Source organism: Pongo pygmaeus, chromosome 8 (genome assembly GCF_028885625.2).
Source record: "Pongo pygmaeus isolate AG05252 chromosome 8, NHGRI_mPonPyg2-v2.0_pri, whole genome shotgun sequence".
NCBI classification, from domain to species: domain Eukaryota; kingdom Metazoa; phylum Chordata; class Mammalia; order Primates; family Hominidae; genus Pongo; species Pongo pygmaeus.
In genome coordinates, this window is record NC_072381.2 from 68892682 (window position 1) to 68911280 (window position 18599).

Sequence of the window (18599 nt, forward strand, 5' to 3'; positions counted from 1 at the left end):
TGAACTAGTTTACAGTCCCACCAACAGTGTAAAAGTGTTCCTATTTCTCCACATCCTCTCCAGCACGTGTTGTTTCCTGACTTTTTAATGATCGCTGTTCTAACTGGTGTGAGATGATATCTCATTGTGGTTTTGATTTGCATTTCTCTGATGGCCAGTGATGATGAGCATTTTTTCATGTGTCTGTTGGCTGCATAAATGTCTTCTTTTGAGAAGTGTCTGTTCATATCCTTCGCCCGCTTTTTGATGGGGTTGTTTGATTTTTTTCTTGTAAATTTGTTTAAGTTCTTGGTAGATTCTAGATGTTAGCCGTTTGTCAGATGGGTAGATTGCAAAAATTTTCTCCCATTCTGTAGGTTGCCTGTTCACTCTGATGGTAGTTTCTTTTGCTGTGCAGCAGCTTTTGGTTTAATTAGATCCCATTTCTCAATTTTGGCTTTTGTTGCCATTGCTTTTGGTGTTTTAGTCATGAAATCCTTGCCCATGCTTATGTCCTGAATGGTATTGCCTAGGTTTTCTTCTAGGGTTTTTATGGTTTTAGGTCTAACATTTAAGTCTTTAATCCATCTTGAATTAATTTTTATATAAGGTATAAAATTTACCTTTCTAGGTAAATTTTATTTAAGTTTCAGCTTTCTACATATGGCTAGCCAGTTTTCCCAGCACCATTTATTAAATAGGGAATCCTTTCCCCATTGCTTGTTTTTGTCAGGTTTGTCAAAGATCAGATTGTTGTAGATGTGTGGTATTATTTCTGAGGGCTCTGTTCTGTTCCATTGGTCTATATCTCTGTTTTGGTACCAGTACCATGCTGTTTTGGTTACTGTAGCCTTGTAGTATAGTTTAAAGTCAGGTAGCATGATGCCTCCAGCTTTGTTCTTTTGGCTTAGGATTGTCTTGGCAGTGTGGGCTCCTTTTTGGTTCCATATGAACTTTAAAGTAGTTTTTTCCAATTCTGTGAAGAAAGATATTGGTAGCTTGATGGGGATGGCATTGAATCTGTAAATTACCTTGGGCAGTATGGCCATTTTCACTATATTGATTCTTCCTATCCATGAGCATGGAATGTTCTTGTTCTTCCATTTGTTTGTGTCCTTTTTTATTTCGTTGAGCAGTGGTTTGTAATTCTCCTTGAAGAGGTCCTTCATATCCCTTGTAAGTTGGATTCCTAGGTATTTTATTCTCTTTGAAGCGATTGTGAGTGGGAGTTCACTCATGATTTGGCTCTCTGTTTGTCTGTTATTGGTGTATAGGAATGCTTGTGATTTTTGCACATTGATTTTGTACCCTGAGACTTTGCTGAAGTTGCTTATCAGCTTAAGGAGATTTTGGGCTGAGACAATGGGGTTTTCTAAATATACAATCATGTCATCTGCAAAGAGGAACAATTTGACTTCCTCTTTTCCTAACTGAATACCCTTTATTTCTTTCTCCTGCCTGATTGCCCTGGCCAGAACTTCCAACACTATGTTGAATAGGAGTGGTAAGAGAGGGCATCCCTGTTTTGTGCCAGTTTTCAAAGGGAATGCTTCTGGTTTTTGCCCATTCAGTATGATATTGGCTGTGGGTTTGTCATAAATAGCTCTTATTATTTTGAGATACGTCCCATCAATACCTAATTTATTGAGAGTTTTCAGCATGAAGTGCTGTTGAATTTTCTCAAAGGCCTTTTCTGCATCTATTGAGATAGACATGTGGTTTTTGTCTTTGGTTCTGTTTATATGCTGTATTACATTTATTGATTTGCGTATGTTGAACCAGCCTTGCATCCCAGGGATGAAGCCAACTTGATCGTGGTGGATAAGCTTTTTGATGTGCTACTGGATTTGGTTTGCCAGTATTTTATTGAGGATTTTTGCATCGATGTTCATCAGGGATATTGGTCTAAAATTCTCTTTTTTTTGTTATGTCTCTGCCAGGGTTTGGTATCAGGATGATGTTGGCCTTATAAAATGAGTTAGAGAGGATTCCCTCTCTTTCTATTGATTGAAATAGTTTCAGAAGAATGGTACTAACTCCTCTTTTTTACCTCTGGTAGAATTCAGCTGTGAATCCGTCTGGTCCTGGACTTTTTTTTGGTTGGTAGGCTGTTAATTATTGCCTCAATTTCAGAGCCTGTTATTGGTCTATTCAGGGATTCAACTTCTTCCTGGTTTAGTCTTGGGAGGGTGTATGTGTCCAGGAATTTATCCATTTCTTCTAGATTTTCTAGTTTAGTTGCATAGAGGTGTTCATAGTATTCTCTGATGGTAGTTTGTATCTCTGTGGGATCGGTGGTGATATCCCCTTTATCATTTTTTATTGCGTCTATTTAATTCTTCTCTTTTTCCTTTTTTATTAGTCTCATATGCAACTTATTTTATGTAACAATTACCACCTTAAGCTGGAACTAAAACCAGTAGGTCGAAGTTAACAGAATGCAGAGTGCTAAATTTTGGAAGAGCTTTTAGATAGAAGTGAAATAGGCTACCCTGTGAGGGGTGAGCTTCTTGTCACTGAAAGTCCACAGGCAGATTTTGGTTGATGTTGAGTATGGATGTGTCTGTGTATATCAAGGAAGGTGTAAAAAAAATTTTTGTCTTAGATGGGAAGTTGGGCCAGTTTATCCCTCCTGATTGATCCAATTCTCTAATTCTGTTATAGTCTTGTTGTTGTTGTTTCATTTGTTTGTTCAATTTTGAGACAGGGCCTCAGTCTGCTGCTCGGGTCAGGCTGGAGTACAGTGGCGTGATCAAAGCTCACTGCAGCCTCAAAATGCTGGGCTCAAGTGATCCTCCTGCCTCAGCCTCCTGAGTAACTGGGACTATAGTTGTGCACCAGCACTCCCACCTAATTTTTTAATTTTTGGTAAAATGAAGGTTTTGCTGTGTTGCCCAGGCTGGTCTTGAACTCCTGGGCTCAAGCAATCCTCCTGCCTCAGCCTCCCAAAATGCTGGAGTTGAAGATGTGAGCCACTGTGCCCAGCTCTATGATAGTTTTTCAGCAAGAAGGTTGGAATCAAATGGGCATTAAAGAAGAATAGCAGAGGTTGGAAATTCTGGTAGCGGATTTTGCTGAGAACTCTCCCCTAGAATTTAACCTCAAGAACACAGATCCTGATTTCTCTCTCTCTCTTTTTTTTTTTTTTTTTTTTTTTTTGAGACAGAGTCTCGCTCTGTTGCCAGGCTAGAGTGTGCAGTGGCACGATCTCGGGTCACTGCAACCTCCACCTCCCGGGTTCAAGTGATTCTCCTGCCTCAGCCTCCTGAGTAGCTGGGACTACAGGTGTGCACCACCACGCCCAGCTAATTTTTGTATTTGCAATAGAGACAGGGTTTCACCATGTTGGCCAGGATGGTCTCAATCTCTTGACCTCGTGATCCACCTGCCTCGACCTCCCGAAGTGCTGGAATTACTGGCATGAGCCACTGCGCCCAGCCCAGATCCTGATTTCTTTGAATTCAGTTTAATGCCTGGAAGGTGACAGTATTCTTGAAAATTTACATCAAACTTAGACTTTCAACAGAGAATACATCAAAAAAATTTTTCCCTACAGATGAAATATGAAATAAATATATATATGTGTGTATATGTGTGTGTGTGTATATATATATCTATAGAGATATATATATATATATTTTTTTTACAAAAGAGAATCACAGAAAATGAGAATCATCAAACGGTACACAGTGAGGATTAGTTTATCTATTCCAGTGTGTTAGAAACAATGGCTTCTGTCCTATTTAGGATTTTAGTGACAGCGGTTACATCAAAGGAAACTTAGTTTCTTGAGACATGAAGGCTTATAAAATTTTTTTATACTTGACTATTTGCTACAAGTAGAATAATTTTGGCTTTCTATTAAAACCACTATAGGTATATTTGTTAGTTCTCTGCTTACAGCCCTAGCTTGGAAACTAGTAGAGGATGGATGCTAAGGCTTACTGGTAGAAGAAAATGTTGGAGTAAAAATATATATGAGTGGGAGGAGCTATTGACCCATAAAAGTGTTATCTTGAAAAGCTGCTGAAAGATGGGGCTTGTTCTCATCTCCTCAGTTGCTTTGCCCCTACAAATGCTGGCGTACTGCTGTATTCAATGCGTATAACTTTAAATACAGTTTCTGTTGTCTAAAAAGCAGTTGAATCATCTTTTATTTTGAAATGGTATTGATTGCATGTTTAAATGATAATATTTTGGAGGTATTGGATTAAATAAACTGTGTGTGTGTGTGTTTATATGTGTGTTTTCTGCAGTGAAAACACTTATTTTACAACAGTAATCTTTATTTTAGGTCAACATTCAAACATACAAGAAATGTGTTGTTACAATTAAAAATTTTTTAAAAAGTAGTGGAGCATCATCTTCATCCCATCCCTCTTAAGCCCTGACTTGAATAGCCTAAGAAACTTCTTGAATTATTCTGGGCTGGGCGCACACCTGTAATTCCGGCACTTTGGGAGGCCAAGGCAGGGGGATCACTTGAGGCCAGGAATTCGATACCAGCCTGGGCAACATAGCAAGACCCCCATCTCTACAAAAGTAAGAAATTAGCTGGGCATGGTGGCACATGCCTGTAGTGCTAGCTACTCAGGAGGCTGAGGCAAGAGGATTGCTTGAGCTCAGGAATTCAAGGTTACTGTGAGCTATGTTTGTGCCACTGCACTCCAGCCTGAACAACAGAGTGAGACCCTATCTCTAAAAAATAAAAAATTGGGGAAAACTATTGAATTATTTCATAGCTTTGTATTTTAAATTGTTTTATCTTTTAATTTTGACATAATTTTAGACTTGCAAAATAGTACAAATAATTTGTATATACCCTTTACTTAGATGCTCCAAATGTTAACTTCCTACATAAACACAATACAATGATCAAAATCAGGAAATAACATCGATATAGTACTGTTACCCAACCTACAGACCTTATTTCAATTTCACCAGTTGTCTCAATGATGTCCTTTTTCTGGTTCAGGATCAAATCCAGAATGCAATGTTGTATTTATTGTCATGTCTCTTAAGTCTCCTTTAATCTGAAATAGTTCCTCAGTCTTTGTTGTTCATGCCCTTGATGCTTTTGAAGAACACTGTCAGTTATTTTATAAAATATTTCTTAATTTGGGTTTGTCTGATATTTTCTCATGGTTAAATCCAGGTCATGCCTTTTTGGCAAGAGTACCACAGAAATGATTTTGTGCCCCCAGTGCATTATATCAGGAGACACTTATTGTTGACTTATTCCATTACTGGTGATAATTAATTTTGATCATTTAAGTTGGTGCCTGCAAGGTTTCCCTGCTGTAATGTTATAGGTTAAGCAAATATCCTGTTTCTTTATACTTTTGCCACCTAATTTTAGCACCCACTGGTGATTCTTGCCTGAAACAGTTACTACCATCGTATTTGCTAAATGGCAATTTTTAATTTTCATATAGATTTATTTCATGTATAATAATCAGGGTCCATGTAGGAAATTAAGAGAGATTACTAAAATTATATTGCTGGTTTGAAATCTCACTGGGCGCTCATGTGCTACTTCACTAAAGCCATTTTATATTCTTCTGTTTTTAAATCAAACATTGTCGCTCATCTCACACTATTCAGGGGTCGGTCTTCTTTTTTCTTCCTATTCTACCAAAAAGGAAACCATAATAAGATTGTGACTTTAATTTCACAAGTTTTGCCATCTTGTCTCCTGGAAGTTTGGTGGCTAGCTATCTGTTGGCAGGAGAAAAATCTGTCCTGAAGGGGGACAGGTCTTTCCTGTCTGTTCCATAATGAGCCCTGGTAATAAAATGCTCATATCCTTGCCTTAAAACCCAAACATTGGCCTTCTTACTTAAGATTGATGTCTGGGGAAGTCTTTAAGTTTCCTCATTAGAAACTCACTGGAAATGCTGACACGGATTTTATGCCTTTTATTTTCAGCCTGCCACAGTGACTCAGGGCACTCAAGGAACTATCCGACCAGCTGCCAACTTCGATGCTATAAGAGATGCAGAAATTCTTCGTAAGGCAATGAAAGGTTTTGGTAAGGAAAACAAATTTTTGTCTTTTTTAATAAGTTAAAGTAATCAATTCTAAAGTAAAAATAAACCTTATCTCATAAACCCAAGTTTATGTGTCAGCCTGGGTGCGCGTACCTGGATTTAATCTGATGTCTAGTGCCTTGTAAGCATTCTAAGAGATGACCTCAGGCTGGGTGTGGTGGCTCACACCTATAGTCCCAGCACTTTAGGAGGCTGAGGTGGGCAGATCACCTGAGTTCATTCAAGACCAGCCTGTCCAACATGGCGAAACTCCATCTGGACTAAAAATAAAAAATAAAATAGCTGGGCGTGGTGGTGCATGCCTGTAATCCCAGCTTCACGGGAAGCTGAGGCAGGAGAATTGCTTGAACCTGGGAGGTGGAGATTGCAGTCAGCCTAGATCACACCATTGCACTTGCACCCCAGTCTGGGTGACAAACTCCGTCTCAAAAAAAAAAAAAAAGATGACCTCAAGCAGCACCTAGCATATACTTTGTCCTTACTTAAACATGTGTGGTTCTTCCAGGGACAGACGAGCAGGCAATTGTGGACGTGGTGGCCAACCGTTCTAATGATCAGAGGCAAAAAATTAAAGCAGCATTTAAGACCTCCTATGGCAAGGTATGTTTTTCTTTCCTGGAGTGAGCACCAGCAGTGGCTGGTAGACTCTGCATTCATGTAAGATTGGATACTATATTTTGATTAGTACCTGTGGTGCAAAAGAGGGACAACTAGACTTTAGAGACCTCAAGAGTACCGTATTCCCTATTTCTGTTTTTTTGTTGTTGTTGTTTGGTTTTGAGATGAAGTCTCGCACCAACATCCAGGCTGGAGTGCAATGGTGCAATCTCAGCTCACTACAATCATTGCTTCCCGAGTTCAAGCAATTCTCCTGCCTCAGCCCCCTGAGTAGCTGGGACTACAGGTGCACAGCACCACGCCTGGCTAATTTTTGTATTTTTAGTAGAGACAGAGTTTCACCATGTTGGCCAGGCTGGTCTCTAACTCCTGACCTCAAGTGATCCACCTGCCTCAGCCTCCCAAAGTGCTGGGATTACAGGCATGAGCCACCGTGCCTGGCCTATTTCTCTTAAAAGGCTTTTTCATTCTAGAGTAGTCCTTGATCTCATAATCATACCTTACCCCAGTCACGTATGTGATAGACATTCAGTAGAAGGTAGATCACGACTACAATCATGATCAAGAGGATGGTACTCAGTCTTTTGCCTGTTACAGTGGGATTTGAGGCTTATTACATAGCCCTTGTTTATTCTTGGTCCTGGGCATCGCCTTCTGCTTCTCTCCCTTTCTTTAAACATGTCCTATGTTAAAATTATATGGACTGAGCGTGGTGGCTTATGCCTGTAATCCCAGCACTTTGGGAGGCCAAAGCGAGAGAATTTCTTGAGGCCAGGAGTTCAAGACCAGCCTGGGCAACATAGGGAGACTTCATTTCCAACAATGCCATGACAACAAATTATATTAGTTGGGCATGATGGCATGTGTCTGTAGTCCCAGCTGCTTGGGAGGCTGAGGTGGAAAGATTGCTTGAGCCCAGGAAGTCAGGCTGTTAGTGAGCTGTGATTGTGTTACTGCACTGTAGCCTAGGTGACAGAACAAGATGCTGTCTCAAAAAAAAAAAATAATAATATGGAAATGCTTGCCATTCTCTGTACACACCATGATCTTTTATGCTTCTGTGTTGTGTTCATGCCATTTTCCTGGCCTTGAATACCTTTTCTTTTTTTCAAGGCAGACTTCTTTAAGATTTGGCTTAAATATCAGCTACTCTGTGAAGTTTCTTTTATTAGTCTGGACAGAATTTAGCTGCTTCTTAATACTGTAGTCCCATAGCACTTCATAAAACTTCTGTTATTACTAATCTCATGGCCCACCCCCAAAAACTCAGCTCCCATAGGACAAACCATGGTCATAGTCATCTTTGTATTACAGTACCAAGTATATAATGGCAAGTAGCCACTTAATACTTGTTGAATGGATGATCAGTTTCTAAATCCAACAAGATTCTATGGCTAAAAAATGCCATTGTTCCTCAGATGTAATGGGAAAACATGGATAGCACTACTTTGCCTTTTTTTTTTTTTTTTTACCTTTTTTGAGACAGTCTCAAAAGGCTGGAGTGCAGTGGCATGATCTCCACTCACTGCAGCCTCCACTTTCCAGGCAAGAGCAATTTTCGTGCCTCAGCCTCTCAAGTAGCTGGAATTATAGGCGTCTGCCACCACACCCAGCTAATTTTTGTACTTTTAGTAGAGACGGGATTTCGCCATGTTGGCAAGTGCAGTCTCAAACTCCTGGCCTCATGTGATCTGCCTGCCTTGGCCTCCCAAAGTGCTGGGATTACAGGCATTAGCCACCACGCCCGACCTGCTTGGCCATTTAGATAGGAATCCTAAAAATATCCTAATATTCTCTGCATCTAGTTTATGTTTCTCAGAATGGGGTAGTGGTCCATTGATTGGTCCCACCTTGCTTATTCTATTTTGCCTTTCCCTGTCTGCCCAGCCCAGTGACTGATTATGTAACACAAACCCTCGATCTCCTTAAGCTTCAACATCAGACTCACTTTTCTCAAAAAGATATTTTCCATGTTATGAATTTTTTATCTAGTCTGCACAGTGCTATCTCAAGTTTTTTTATATATTGCTTTAGAATTAAAACTAACAATCTAATTTCCGTACCACTAGCCACCTCTTTTCTTAACTTCCTAATTAGTAAAACACTGTTCTTCTAGCCTGCTATAGAGGCATCTTTAAGTCCATGTTTTTCTTTATTATAGGGAGTATTCTGTATGCTTTGTCCTAGCAGTTGGTTATTTACTAGTTTTTATTAATCTAATCTATAAAATGGCCCTTTAAAATGTTTCTTTTGTCTACTTTGTTCCTTCTCATTTCCATTGTTACCATTCAAGTCCAAGACTTTATTACCTCTTAACTAAATATTCCAGTAGCCTAAATGTTATCATCTATAGCTTCTTTGTCACCATCATCCATTCTGAATATTGTTGCTACATCAGTGCCATTTTCTTGCATGAAAAGTTTCCAGTGGTTCCTCCCAGCAAACAGAATCAAGTCCACATTCTTTAGCTTGGCATTCAGTGTAATAATCCAAGATTTAGTTACAACTTTGTTTTAACTCATCTATTATGAAAACCTTCCTCTGTAACAAAACCGGTTGTCTTATTGTTCCATTGAACAAGCTTTGCTCATTCTTGCCTCTATAGGAGTGATTCTCAACCTTAACTGAACATCGTAATTTCCTTTAAAACTTAAAAATACACAGAATCTCTGAGTCTTAGTCCTGGACATCAATGTTTTTGTTTTTTTTTTTTTAAAGCTCCACAATGAATGTAATGAAGAGTCAAGGCTGGGAACCCCTTCTCTGTTCCTTGGTGGTGTTCCTTCTTACCTGAAATACCTTTCTCCTTCCTCTTTGCGTGCTAATTTTTACATTCTTCTCTGAGCTCTCTAGCTGACTTTGAACTTTTTCTGTTTCAACTTTCTCTATTACTTATTTCTATGCTACTTACCCAGTGCTAGAGTACAGGTTACCTTACATTATTTTTTTTAGATGTGTATCTTTCCAAATAAGAACAAGATCGGCTGGGCACAGTGGCTCATGTGTGTAATGCCAGCACTTCGGGAGGCCAAGGCGGGTGTATCACATGGGGTCAGGCATTCAAGACCAGCCTGGCCAACATGTGAAACCCCATCTCTACTAAAAATACAAAAATTAGCCTGGCGTGGTGGGATGTGCCTGTAGTCCCAGCTACTCAGGGGGCTGAGGAAGGAGAAGCGCTTGAACCCAGGAGGCGGAGGTTGCAGTTAGCTGAGATCACACCACTGCATTCCAGCCTGGGCGACAGAGTGAGACTCTGTCTCAAAAAAATAACAACAACAAAAAACAAATAAGAACAAGATGATAATGGTTTCTACTTCCTCATAGAACCAAGAACAGTTCCTTTTACTAAGTAAATATCTGTTTATCATTTTTGTCAGTTTGAATAATTCTTTGTTTCATATATCGCTTGTTTTTGTACCTGGTAGAGTGGAATAAGAATTTATTAAATGTTTATTGATAGAATGAATAAAATGATCTGCTTGAGTGTAATAAGTGTGTAAGTGTAACAGACTTTAAATTTATTTACTTCTTAGTATATAACATTCAGCTTTCAAATTTAGGTTTTTATAAAGCAATTCCATTTCTTTTTTTGTATTTTCCTTAAAAGATTTAAGTGACAAAATTTGGAGAACACGTATACTTAGCTTGTATTTGTGATTAAATAGGATTTAATCAAAGATCTCAAATCAGAGTTAAGTGGAAATATGGAAGAACTGATCCTGGCCCTCTTCATGCCTTCTACGTATTACGATGCCTGGAGCTTACGGAAAGCAATGCAGGTACTATATGTCATTTATTGTGAGTATTTTGTCCTATTTCATATGTAAAACTGTACAAATTATGGCAGTTCTGAATTTACAGTGGTAGTTAAAGCAATTCTTTATTTCACATCATCCATCTGAATATATAGTTTTTAGTTCTAGAGAACAAAGAAATATTTGATGAAGCAGTAAGATTTAATTACTTGCAGAAATTTCATTTTTCTTTCTATAATCCTCCCTTCATTTCATGTAGGGAGCAGGAACTCAGGAACGTGTATTGATTGAGATTTTGTGCACAAGAACAAATCAGGAAATCCGAGAAATTGTCAGATGTTATCAGTCAGAATTTGGACGAGACCTCGAAAAGGACATTAGGTCAGATACATCAGGACATTTTGAACGTTTACTTGTGTCCATGTGCCAGGTGAGTATAGTATGAATGCTTGTGCGTTGATAGAGGGAACATACTTTAAAAGCCTTTTGCCAGTGAGCATTCTTTATTCCTTTTAATATTTAGCCACCTTGCAATATTGCCATCTTTAAGAGGGACAATACAGAAACCGGTGTACAGATTTCTTTGTAGTTACTATTGAGATTTATTCCTGTAAATCTGGCTTTTGTAAGGAATTAGAGATTTAACCTCTAAGGTTGTATGGAATCAGAAACCAATTCAAGGCTCTGTGGCTGGGATGGGGATGAAACTGTACATTTGAGCTTATCACTATCCTGCCCATTATGCCCCACCATCAAGTGAAGATGTGCAGGACTCCCATAGAGGTGCTACAGGAAGTGAGGACTGTGTGAGGAGACCCAGAAATGCAGAAAAATGTTTTAGGGTTCCCAGTAATAACTGTGATTAGCACCTTCTTTATTTTGATTCCCTAGGTGTGCTGGAGAATTGACAGAAAATACTCCAAATAGGGTATTTGGAATGGCATTAGAAACACACTTAGGGCCAGACATTGTGCCTCACGCCTGTAATTCCAGCACTTTTGGAGGCCAAGGCAGGAGGATTGCTTGAGGCCAGGAGTTTGAAGCCAGCTTGGGCACCATAGCAAGAAACCATCTCTATAAAAAATATTTTTAAAAATTAGCCAAGCATGGTGGTATGTGCCTGTAGTGCCAGCTATTCAGGAAGCTGAGTGGGAGGATCACTTGAGCCCAGGAGATTGAGGCTGCAGTGAACTGTGATCACACCACTGCGTTCCAGCCTGGGCAATAGAGTGAGATCCTGTCCTTAAAAAAAAGAAAAGAAGCACACTTAGAATGAGATGAAGAAGGTGTATTTGAAAGAGATTATGTAAATGACTAGCATGCTGATTCAATATCAAGAGTTACTGGCTATTGTGCTAGTGCACAAGATTGGACCATCTGGAGGGATCTAAAGGAGAGGAGGGGCTCTTAAGAGCCAAGGGAGGGGCCGGGTGTGGTGGCTCATGCCTGTAATCCCAGCACTTTGGGAGGCTGAGGCAGGTGGATCACCTGAGGTCAGGAGTTTGAGACCAGCCTGACCCACATGGTGAAACTCCATCTCTGCTAAATACAAAAAATTAGCCAGGAGTGGTGGCACCTGTAATCCCAGCTACCTGGGAGGCTGAGGCAGGAGAATTGCCTGAACCCGGGAGGCGGAGGTTGCAGTGAGCTGAGATTGTGCCATTGCACTCCAGCCTGGGTAACAAGAGCAAAACCCCATCTAAAAAAAAAAAAAAGGGAGGTAGCTGTGGAAAGGATAGTGTGTAACAGTGAGTGGATATGGAAATGAGAAAGCAAAGTAAATGGGTTGAAGGAAATTGAATTTACCTAAATCAGAGTAACAGGAGGGAAGTAGGTTAGGATTTAAAAGAAACAAGAAGGAAAACAGACAATGCTAAAAAATGGTTATTAAGATTTTACATGAGGTGCTGAGTCTCTCTTTATGCAGAGTTCAAGGCCCAGCCCTACCTTTTCCAGGGCATGAGTAGAGGAGTAACTTCCTGGGAAAGTGTGTGTGAATCCAAAGGCAATAATCTGGGAAATTTTTCGTGAGTACCTTTTCCTGTGTTCTATTCAGTCGCCCATGTAGAATGTGCCTCTACTTATTCCTTGTGCCAGTTGCTCAGAAGACAGTTCTTCAGTTTCAAGGAGCATTTTTCCATCTTATTCCAAAGATGGTCCCCGAGACTCTAAAAGGCAGCCTTTTCTTGTTTGGGTTTGTCTTTCTGTTTTTGAGAGAAACCAACTGCTCATTAAGCTTAAACTCTTCCTTCCTCCTTCCTTCCTTTCTATTCCAGGGAAGAGTTTGGTATACAAACAGGCATAGTCTAACAGAACATGAGTTATTTGTAGCTGCTTCTATAAAGCTCATGTGTCATTATTTATGGTAAATACTTATATATTAAGATTATAATTTGATGGCTGAGTGTGGTGGTGTGAGCTTATGGTCCCAGCTACTCTGGAGGCTGAGGTAGGAGGATCACTTGAACCCAGGAGTTTGAGGCTATGATCATGTCTGCAAATAGCCATTGCACCCCAGCCTGGGCAACATAGTGAAATCGTGTCTCTTAAAAAAAAATATTATACTCAGATGAAGAAAAGAAAGTTTATGAAGCCTCCATATTATATCCTCCCTCCCTCCTGCCCTAGAGTTAAATTTCTTGAGGGCAGAGACCCTGTCTCTCCTGTGTCCCTACCACTTAACATAGTGCCTGACACAAAGAAAGTGCTTAATATCTCTTAGTCGCATGAATGAATACAAAGTAGAACTGAGTACCGTGCATATTGATCTTAAATTCCAGCTAAGAGAGCTGTTTCTTCATTTGAGTGGTAGTTAATATCTCCTAGTAGAGATATTTTTGTTTAAACATTTTGGGTTTAATTTAGCTCCCAAAAGCCCTCATTTTTAACATAACCTCCTTAAACCATGATCTTATATTATAAAATCCAGTTGACAGTATAATAAATTACTAGTTATATTTCCATGCATAGAAATGAAGGATATGCATGACAGACATTATGGATTAATCTTTAATAAATTCTCTCTTTAGGCCAGGCCCAGTGACTTACATCTATAATCCCAGCGCTTTAGGAGGCTAAGGCAGGAGGATCACTTAAGCCCAGGAGTTAGAGACCAGCACCTGGGCAACATAGTGAGACACCCTGCCTCTACAAAAAATAAAAAAATTAACCAGGCATGGTCGTTTGTGCCTGTAGTCCCAGCTGTCCGGGAGGCTGAGGTGGAAGGATCACTTGAGCCTAGGAGGTTGATACTGCACTCCAGCCTGAGTGACAGAGCAAGACCCTATCTCAAAAAAAAAAAAAAGAAATAGTCTCTTTAAATCCAAAAGTGAACTAGATTGGAAAAAAAAAATTTAGTAGAACTATTATTTATTTCTTCCAATTCCTGCCTTTCTCTTCTGCAGGGAAATCGTGATGAGAACCAGAGTATAAACCACCAAATGGCTCAGGAAGATGCTCAGCGTCTCTATCAAGCTGGTGAGGGGAGACTAGGGACCGATGAATCTTGCTTTAACATGATCCTTGCCACAAGAAGCTTTCCTCAGCTGAGAGCTACCATGGAGGCTTATTCTAGGGTATGAGCTTTTCTTTTGAAGATTTGGCTTCTGTTGTAAGATACAAAAATATTTAACCCTTTAATTTTGTTTGCAGATGGCTAATCGAGATTTGTTAAGCAGTGTGAGCCGTGAGTTTTCTGGATATGTAGAAAGTGGTTTGAAGACCATCTGTAAGATATTTTTGTGCTTTGCTTTATTTTCTTTTTAAATGAGTGGGAGCTTTGAATAGTTGTTCCCGTTAAATGTTGAAAATGTAGTCCACGTGGAATCTGCTTAGGCAGTAGCTGACCTAATCCTTTGGGGTTTGTTTTTTGTTGTTTGTTTTCTTTATTGGACAAGCCCCCAGAAACAATCTGTGTTTTTACATGCAATTTCCTATGAGTGGTAGTTCTGTGATCAAACAGGGCTGTTTGGGGATTATTTGGCCTTCATCTGTAGGCCTGTCTTGAGAACTGTGCCAGAATACCTGATAGTTGTAGCACTTCCTTTAAAGAGAAAGGGAAAGCCCTGAGGAACTCACAGTATCACCACGAAGCAGTTTGAGTCCTCAAAACAGATATTTCAGGTACTCAGCCCAGTGAGACTCATTTCCTTTTTGAAGTTAACCAGTTTCTGGTGGTCTAATACACAGATGTCTAACAAAGTGAAAGTTTCATTCTCATGGATATTAGGATAAGGGGAGTATTAGTAACATTGGTATTAACAATGGAATGTCAGGCCAGGGGCAGTAGCTCACACTTGTAGCCCCAGCTACTCAGAAGGCTGAGGTGGGAGGATCACCTGAGTCTGGGAGGCTACAGTGAACCATGATTGCACCACTGCACTCTAGGCTGGATGACAGAGTGAGAACCTGTCTCAAAAAAAATCAAGGAGAACATCTGAACATCCTTAACTCACCTCATGTTTCTGTGATGATTACAGAGAAAATAATCAAAGGCAGGCTAGAAGTGATAAATGAAGCTGGAGGGTTACACTTCTTGTCAGATCATGATTCCATGTCTCAACCATCTCTAACTTGCAGTGCAGTGTGCCCTGAACCGCCCTGCCTTCTTTGCTGAGAGGCTCTACTATGCTATGAAAGGTGCTGGCACAGATGACTCCACCCTGGTCCGGATTGTGGTCACTCGAAGTGAGGTGAGGCAGGCCTCTTTTTGTCAGGTCTTACTTGATGTTCAATGTTGACTTCTTAAAAGTTCCCCAGTTGGTTGTCAGTCCCTCAAAAATGATAAAGAGCTCTCTTTGCCACCTAAAAGAGGTGGTATAAAGAACAGAAAATTCACTTTCCTCATGCTGTGGGAGAAGCTTGCATTAGTGCAATAGGCCACTCTACCCTAATGAAGATAATACTAACAGATTTTACAACTTGAGAAGGTCAATGGAGAATTCAAATTTATGGGAAGTTAGACATTTGTCTTTTGATTTTCATTTTGCTTATATAAAAATTATATGAAAGGCCTATGTAGATTAATCCTATTGGATATCAACATTATTTAAATTTAGCATCCTTTATTAATAATAAAACAATTTTTAAAATATTCATAATTGTCTCTTTAAATATAGCCTCATTTTAAAAAATTTTACTTTATATATTTACTGCACTTACAAAAAATTATTTTTTTTCTCAGAAGGAATGACATTTGAATTTTTTTTTTTTTTTGAGACATGGTCTCACTCTGTCACCCAGATTGAAGTGCAGTGGCGCGATCTCAGCTCACTGCAACCTCCACTTCCTGGGTTCAAGCAATTCTGTCACCTCAGCCTCTCGAGTAGCTGGGACTACAGGTGTGTGCCACCATGCCCAGCTAAGTTTTTGTATTTGGTAGAGACACACACACACACACACACACACACACACACACACACACGAGACACACACACACGACACACACACACACACACACACACACACACACACGACACACACACACACACACACACACACACACACACACACACACACACACACACACACACACACACACACACACACACACACACACACACACACCGGGCATGCTAGTCCCAGCTACCCAGAATGTTGAGGTGGAAGGATCACCTGAGCCCAGAAGGTCAAGGCTGCAGTGACCTGTGATTGCACCACTACACTCCAGCCTTGGTGACAGAGACCCTGTGTCAAAAAAATACCCTAAATTATTATTATTATTGGTTTTTTTTTTTTTTTTTTTTTTTTTGAGATGGAGTCTCGCTCTGTCACCCAGGCTGAAATACAGTGGCACAATCTCGGCTTACTGCACCCTCTGCTTCCCGGGTTCAAGTGATTCTCCTGTGTCAGCCACCTGAGTAGCTGGGGTTACAGGTGCGTGCCACCATGCCTGGCTAATTTTTTTGTGTTTTTAGTAGAGACTGGGTTTCACCATGTTGGTCAGGCTGGTCTCGAACTCCTGACCTGATGATCCGTCTGCCTCGGCCTCCCAAAGTGCTGGGATTATAGGCATGAGCCACCGCACCCAGCCAAAAACCCTAAATTATACTAAAGAAGATAGATTATTTTTAAAGAAAACAACCAGAATATGGTATTTTGAAAAAAACTTTGTTCTTTAGCTTAAATTTTCAAAGCAGGATGTTTTAAGTTGTGATAAAATATACATAACATAAAAATTTACCATTTTTAAGTAGCAGTAAGTACATTCACATTGTTATGCAACCATCATTACCATTCACCTTCAGATGTTTTTTCAACTTGCAAAACTGAAAATCCATGCTCCTTAAACAGTAACTCTCCATTCTCCTTTCTCCCGACTGCTGCCAACAAACCATGTGACTTTCTGTCCCTGTGTTTGACTACTCTAGGTACGTCATATTGGTGGAATTATACAATATTTGTCTTTTTGTGACTGTCATCTTTTACTTAGCATAGCGTCCTCAAGGTTTATTCATGTTGTAGCATGTCAGAATTTCCTTCCTTTTGAGACTGAGTAATAAATAGTCCATTGTACGTGTATCCCACCTTTTTTTTTTTTTTTTATTCATCTGTGACACTTGGTTTGTTTCTACCTGAATAATGCTGCTGTGAACATGGATGTACAAATATCTGTTCAAGTCTACTTTCACTTGTTTTGAATATACCCAGAAGTGGAATTTCTAGGTCACATGGTAATTCTTTGGAAGTGTTTTTGTTTTGCTTTGAGGAATTAACCATATTAGTTTCCACAGCAGCTGCACCCTTTTACTTTTCCATCAACCTGTGTACAAGTGTTCCCATTTCATGACATCCTTGCCAATACTTACTATTTTTTTGGTTTTGATAATAGCCATCCTATCAAATGTTTTTAAATGACTAATATCTTTGGAATAATAGATGAAACTAGTACTACCCTTACCAAGTATTTTACAGAGCTGTGAATCAGACCTTCATTGGGTAGTGCTAGCATTGGTATGAGTGCCAGCCATAAAATGTCAGTCACTTGTTGTCCCCCCCCCAGCTTTGATTATTATTAAGATCTTATTATTTAAAAAGAATTTTAATAAATGTCAGTTATCACAGATGTTTTTCTGACAGAAATATTATTTCTTATGCAGATTGACCTTGTACAAATAAAACAGATGTTCGCTCAGATGTATCAGAAGACTCTGGGCACAATGATTGCAGGTGACACGAGTGGAGATTACCGAAGACTTCTTCTGGCTATTGTGGGCCAGTAGGAGGGAATTTTTTTTTTTTTTTTTTTTAAATGAAAAAAAATTTCTATTCATAGCTTATCCTTCAGAGCAATGACCTGCATGCAGCAATATCAAACATCAGCTAACCAAAAGAGCTTTCTGTCAAGGACCATATCAGGGTAATGTGCTTGGTTTGCACATGTTGTTATTGCCTTAATTCTAATGTTATTTTGTTCTCTACATACAATCAACGTAAAGCCATATCACAATGATACAGTAATATTGCAATGTTTGTAAACCTTCATTCTTACTAGTTTCATTCTAATCAAGATGTCAAATTGAATAAAAATCACAGCAATCTCTGATTCTGTGTAATAATATTGAATAATTTTTTAGAAGGTTACTGAAAGCTCTGCCTTCCAGAATCCCTCCAGGTCTGCTTGATAGAGTGGATAGTATGTTAAAACTGTGTACTTTTAAAAAAAATTCAACTCTTTACATCTAGAATAATTTGCATCTTATTTTGCCTAAGTTGGTTCTGTATTCATAAACACTTTCCACATAGAAAATAGATTAGTATTACCTGTAGCACCTTTTAAGAAAGGGTCAAATGTTTATATGCTTAAGATACATAGCCTACTTTTTTTTCCCAGTTGTTTTCTTTTTTTAAATTGAGTTATGACAAATAAAAAATTGCATATATTTAAGGTGTACAATATGGTGTTTTGATATCAGCATTCCTTGTGTAATGATTCCACAATTAAGGTCAGGCTAATTACATATCTGTCACCTTGACATAGTTACCATTTTTTCATGTGTGGTGAAAACACTTAAGATCTACTACCTTAGCAAATTTTAAGTGTTCAGTACATTATTAACTATAGATACTATGCTCTACATTAAACCTCTAGAATTTATTCATCTTATAACTGAAAATTTATACCCTTTGGCCAACATCTCCCCATTTTCCCCACCTCTCACCTAGACAACCACCACTCTGTTTAAGTTCAGCTATT

The 18599-nt window shown here is 39.2% G+C and overlaps 1 protein-coding gene across 3 annotated transcripts in view; it reads left to right on the plus strand.

Moving 5' to 3' along the window:
- The window catches only part of ANXA7 (annexin A7), a 37754-nt gene extending 19469 nt beyond the window's left edge, over positions 1 to 18285 (plus strand). For all 3 annotated transcript variants that reach the window (XM_054503767.1, XM_054503766.2, XM_063670486.1), the window contains 8 exons: positions 5908 to 6010; positions 6535 to 6629; positions 10316 to 10429; positions 10665 to 10835; positions 13810 to 13980; positions 14057 to 14132; positions 14984 to 15096; positions 17503 to 18285. In XM_054503767.1, coding sequence (XP_054359742.1) covers positions 5908 to 6010; positions 6535 to 6629; positions 10316 to 10429; positions 10665 to 10835; positions 13810 to 13980; positions 14057 to 14132; positions 14984 to 15096; positions 17503 to 17625 — 966 coding nt within the window. In that variant the 3' untranslated portion in view covers positions 17626 to 18285. The remainder of the gene's footprint in view (positions 1 to 5907; positions 6011 to 6534; positions 6630 to 10315; positions 10430 to 10664; positions 10836 to 13809; positions 13981 to 14056; positions 14133 to 14983; positions 15097 to 17502) is intronic.
- The last annotated feature ends 314 nt before the right edge of the window (positions 18286 to 18599 follow it).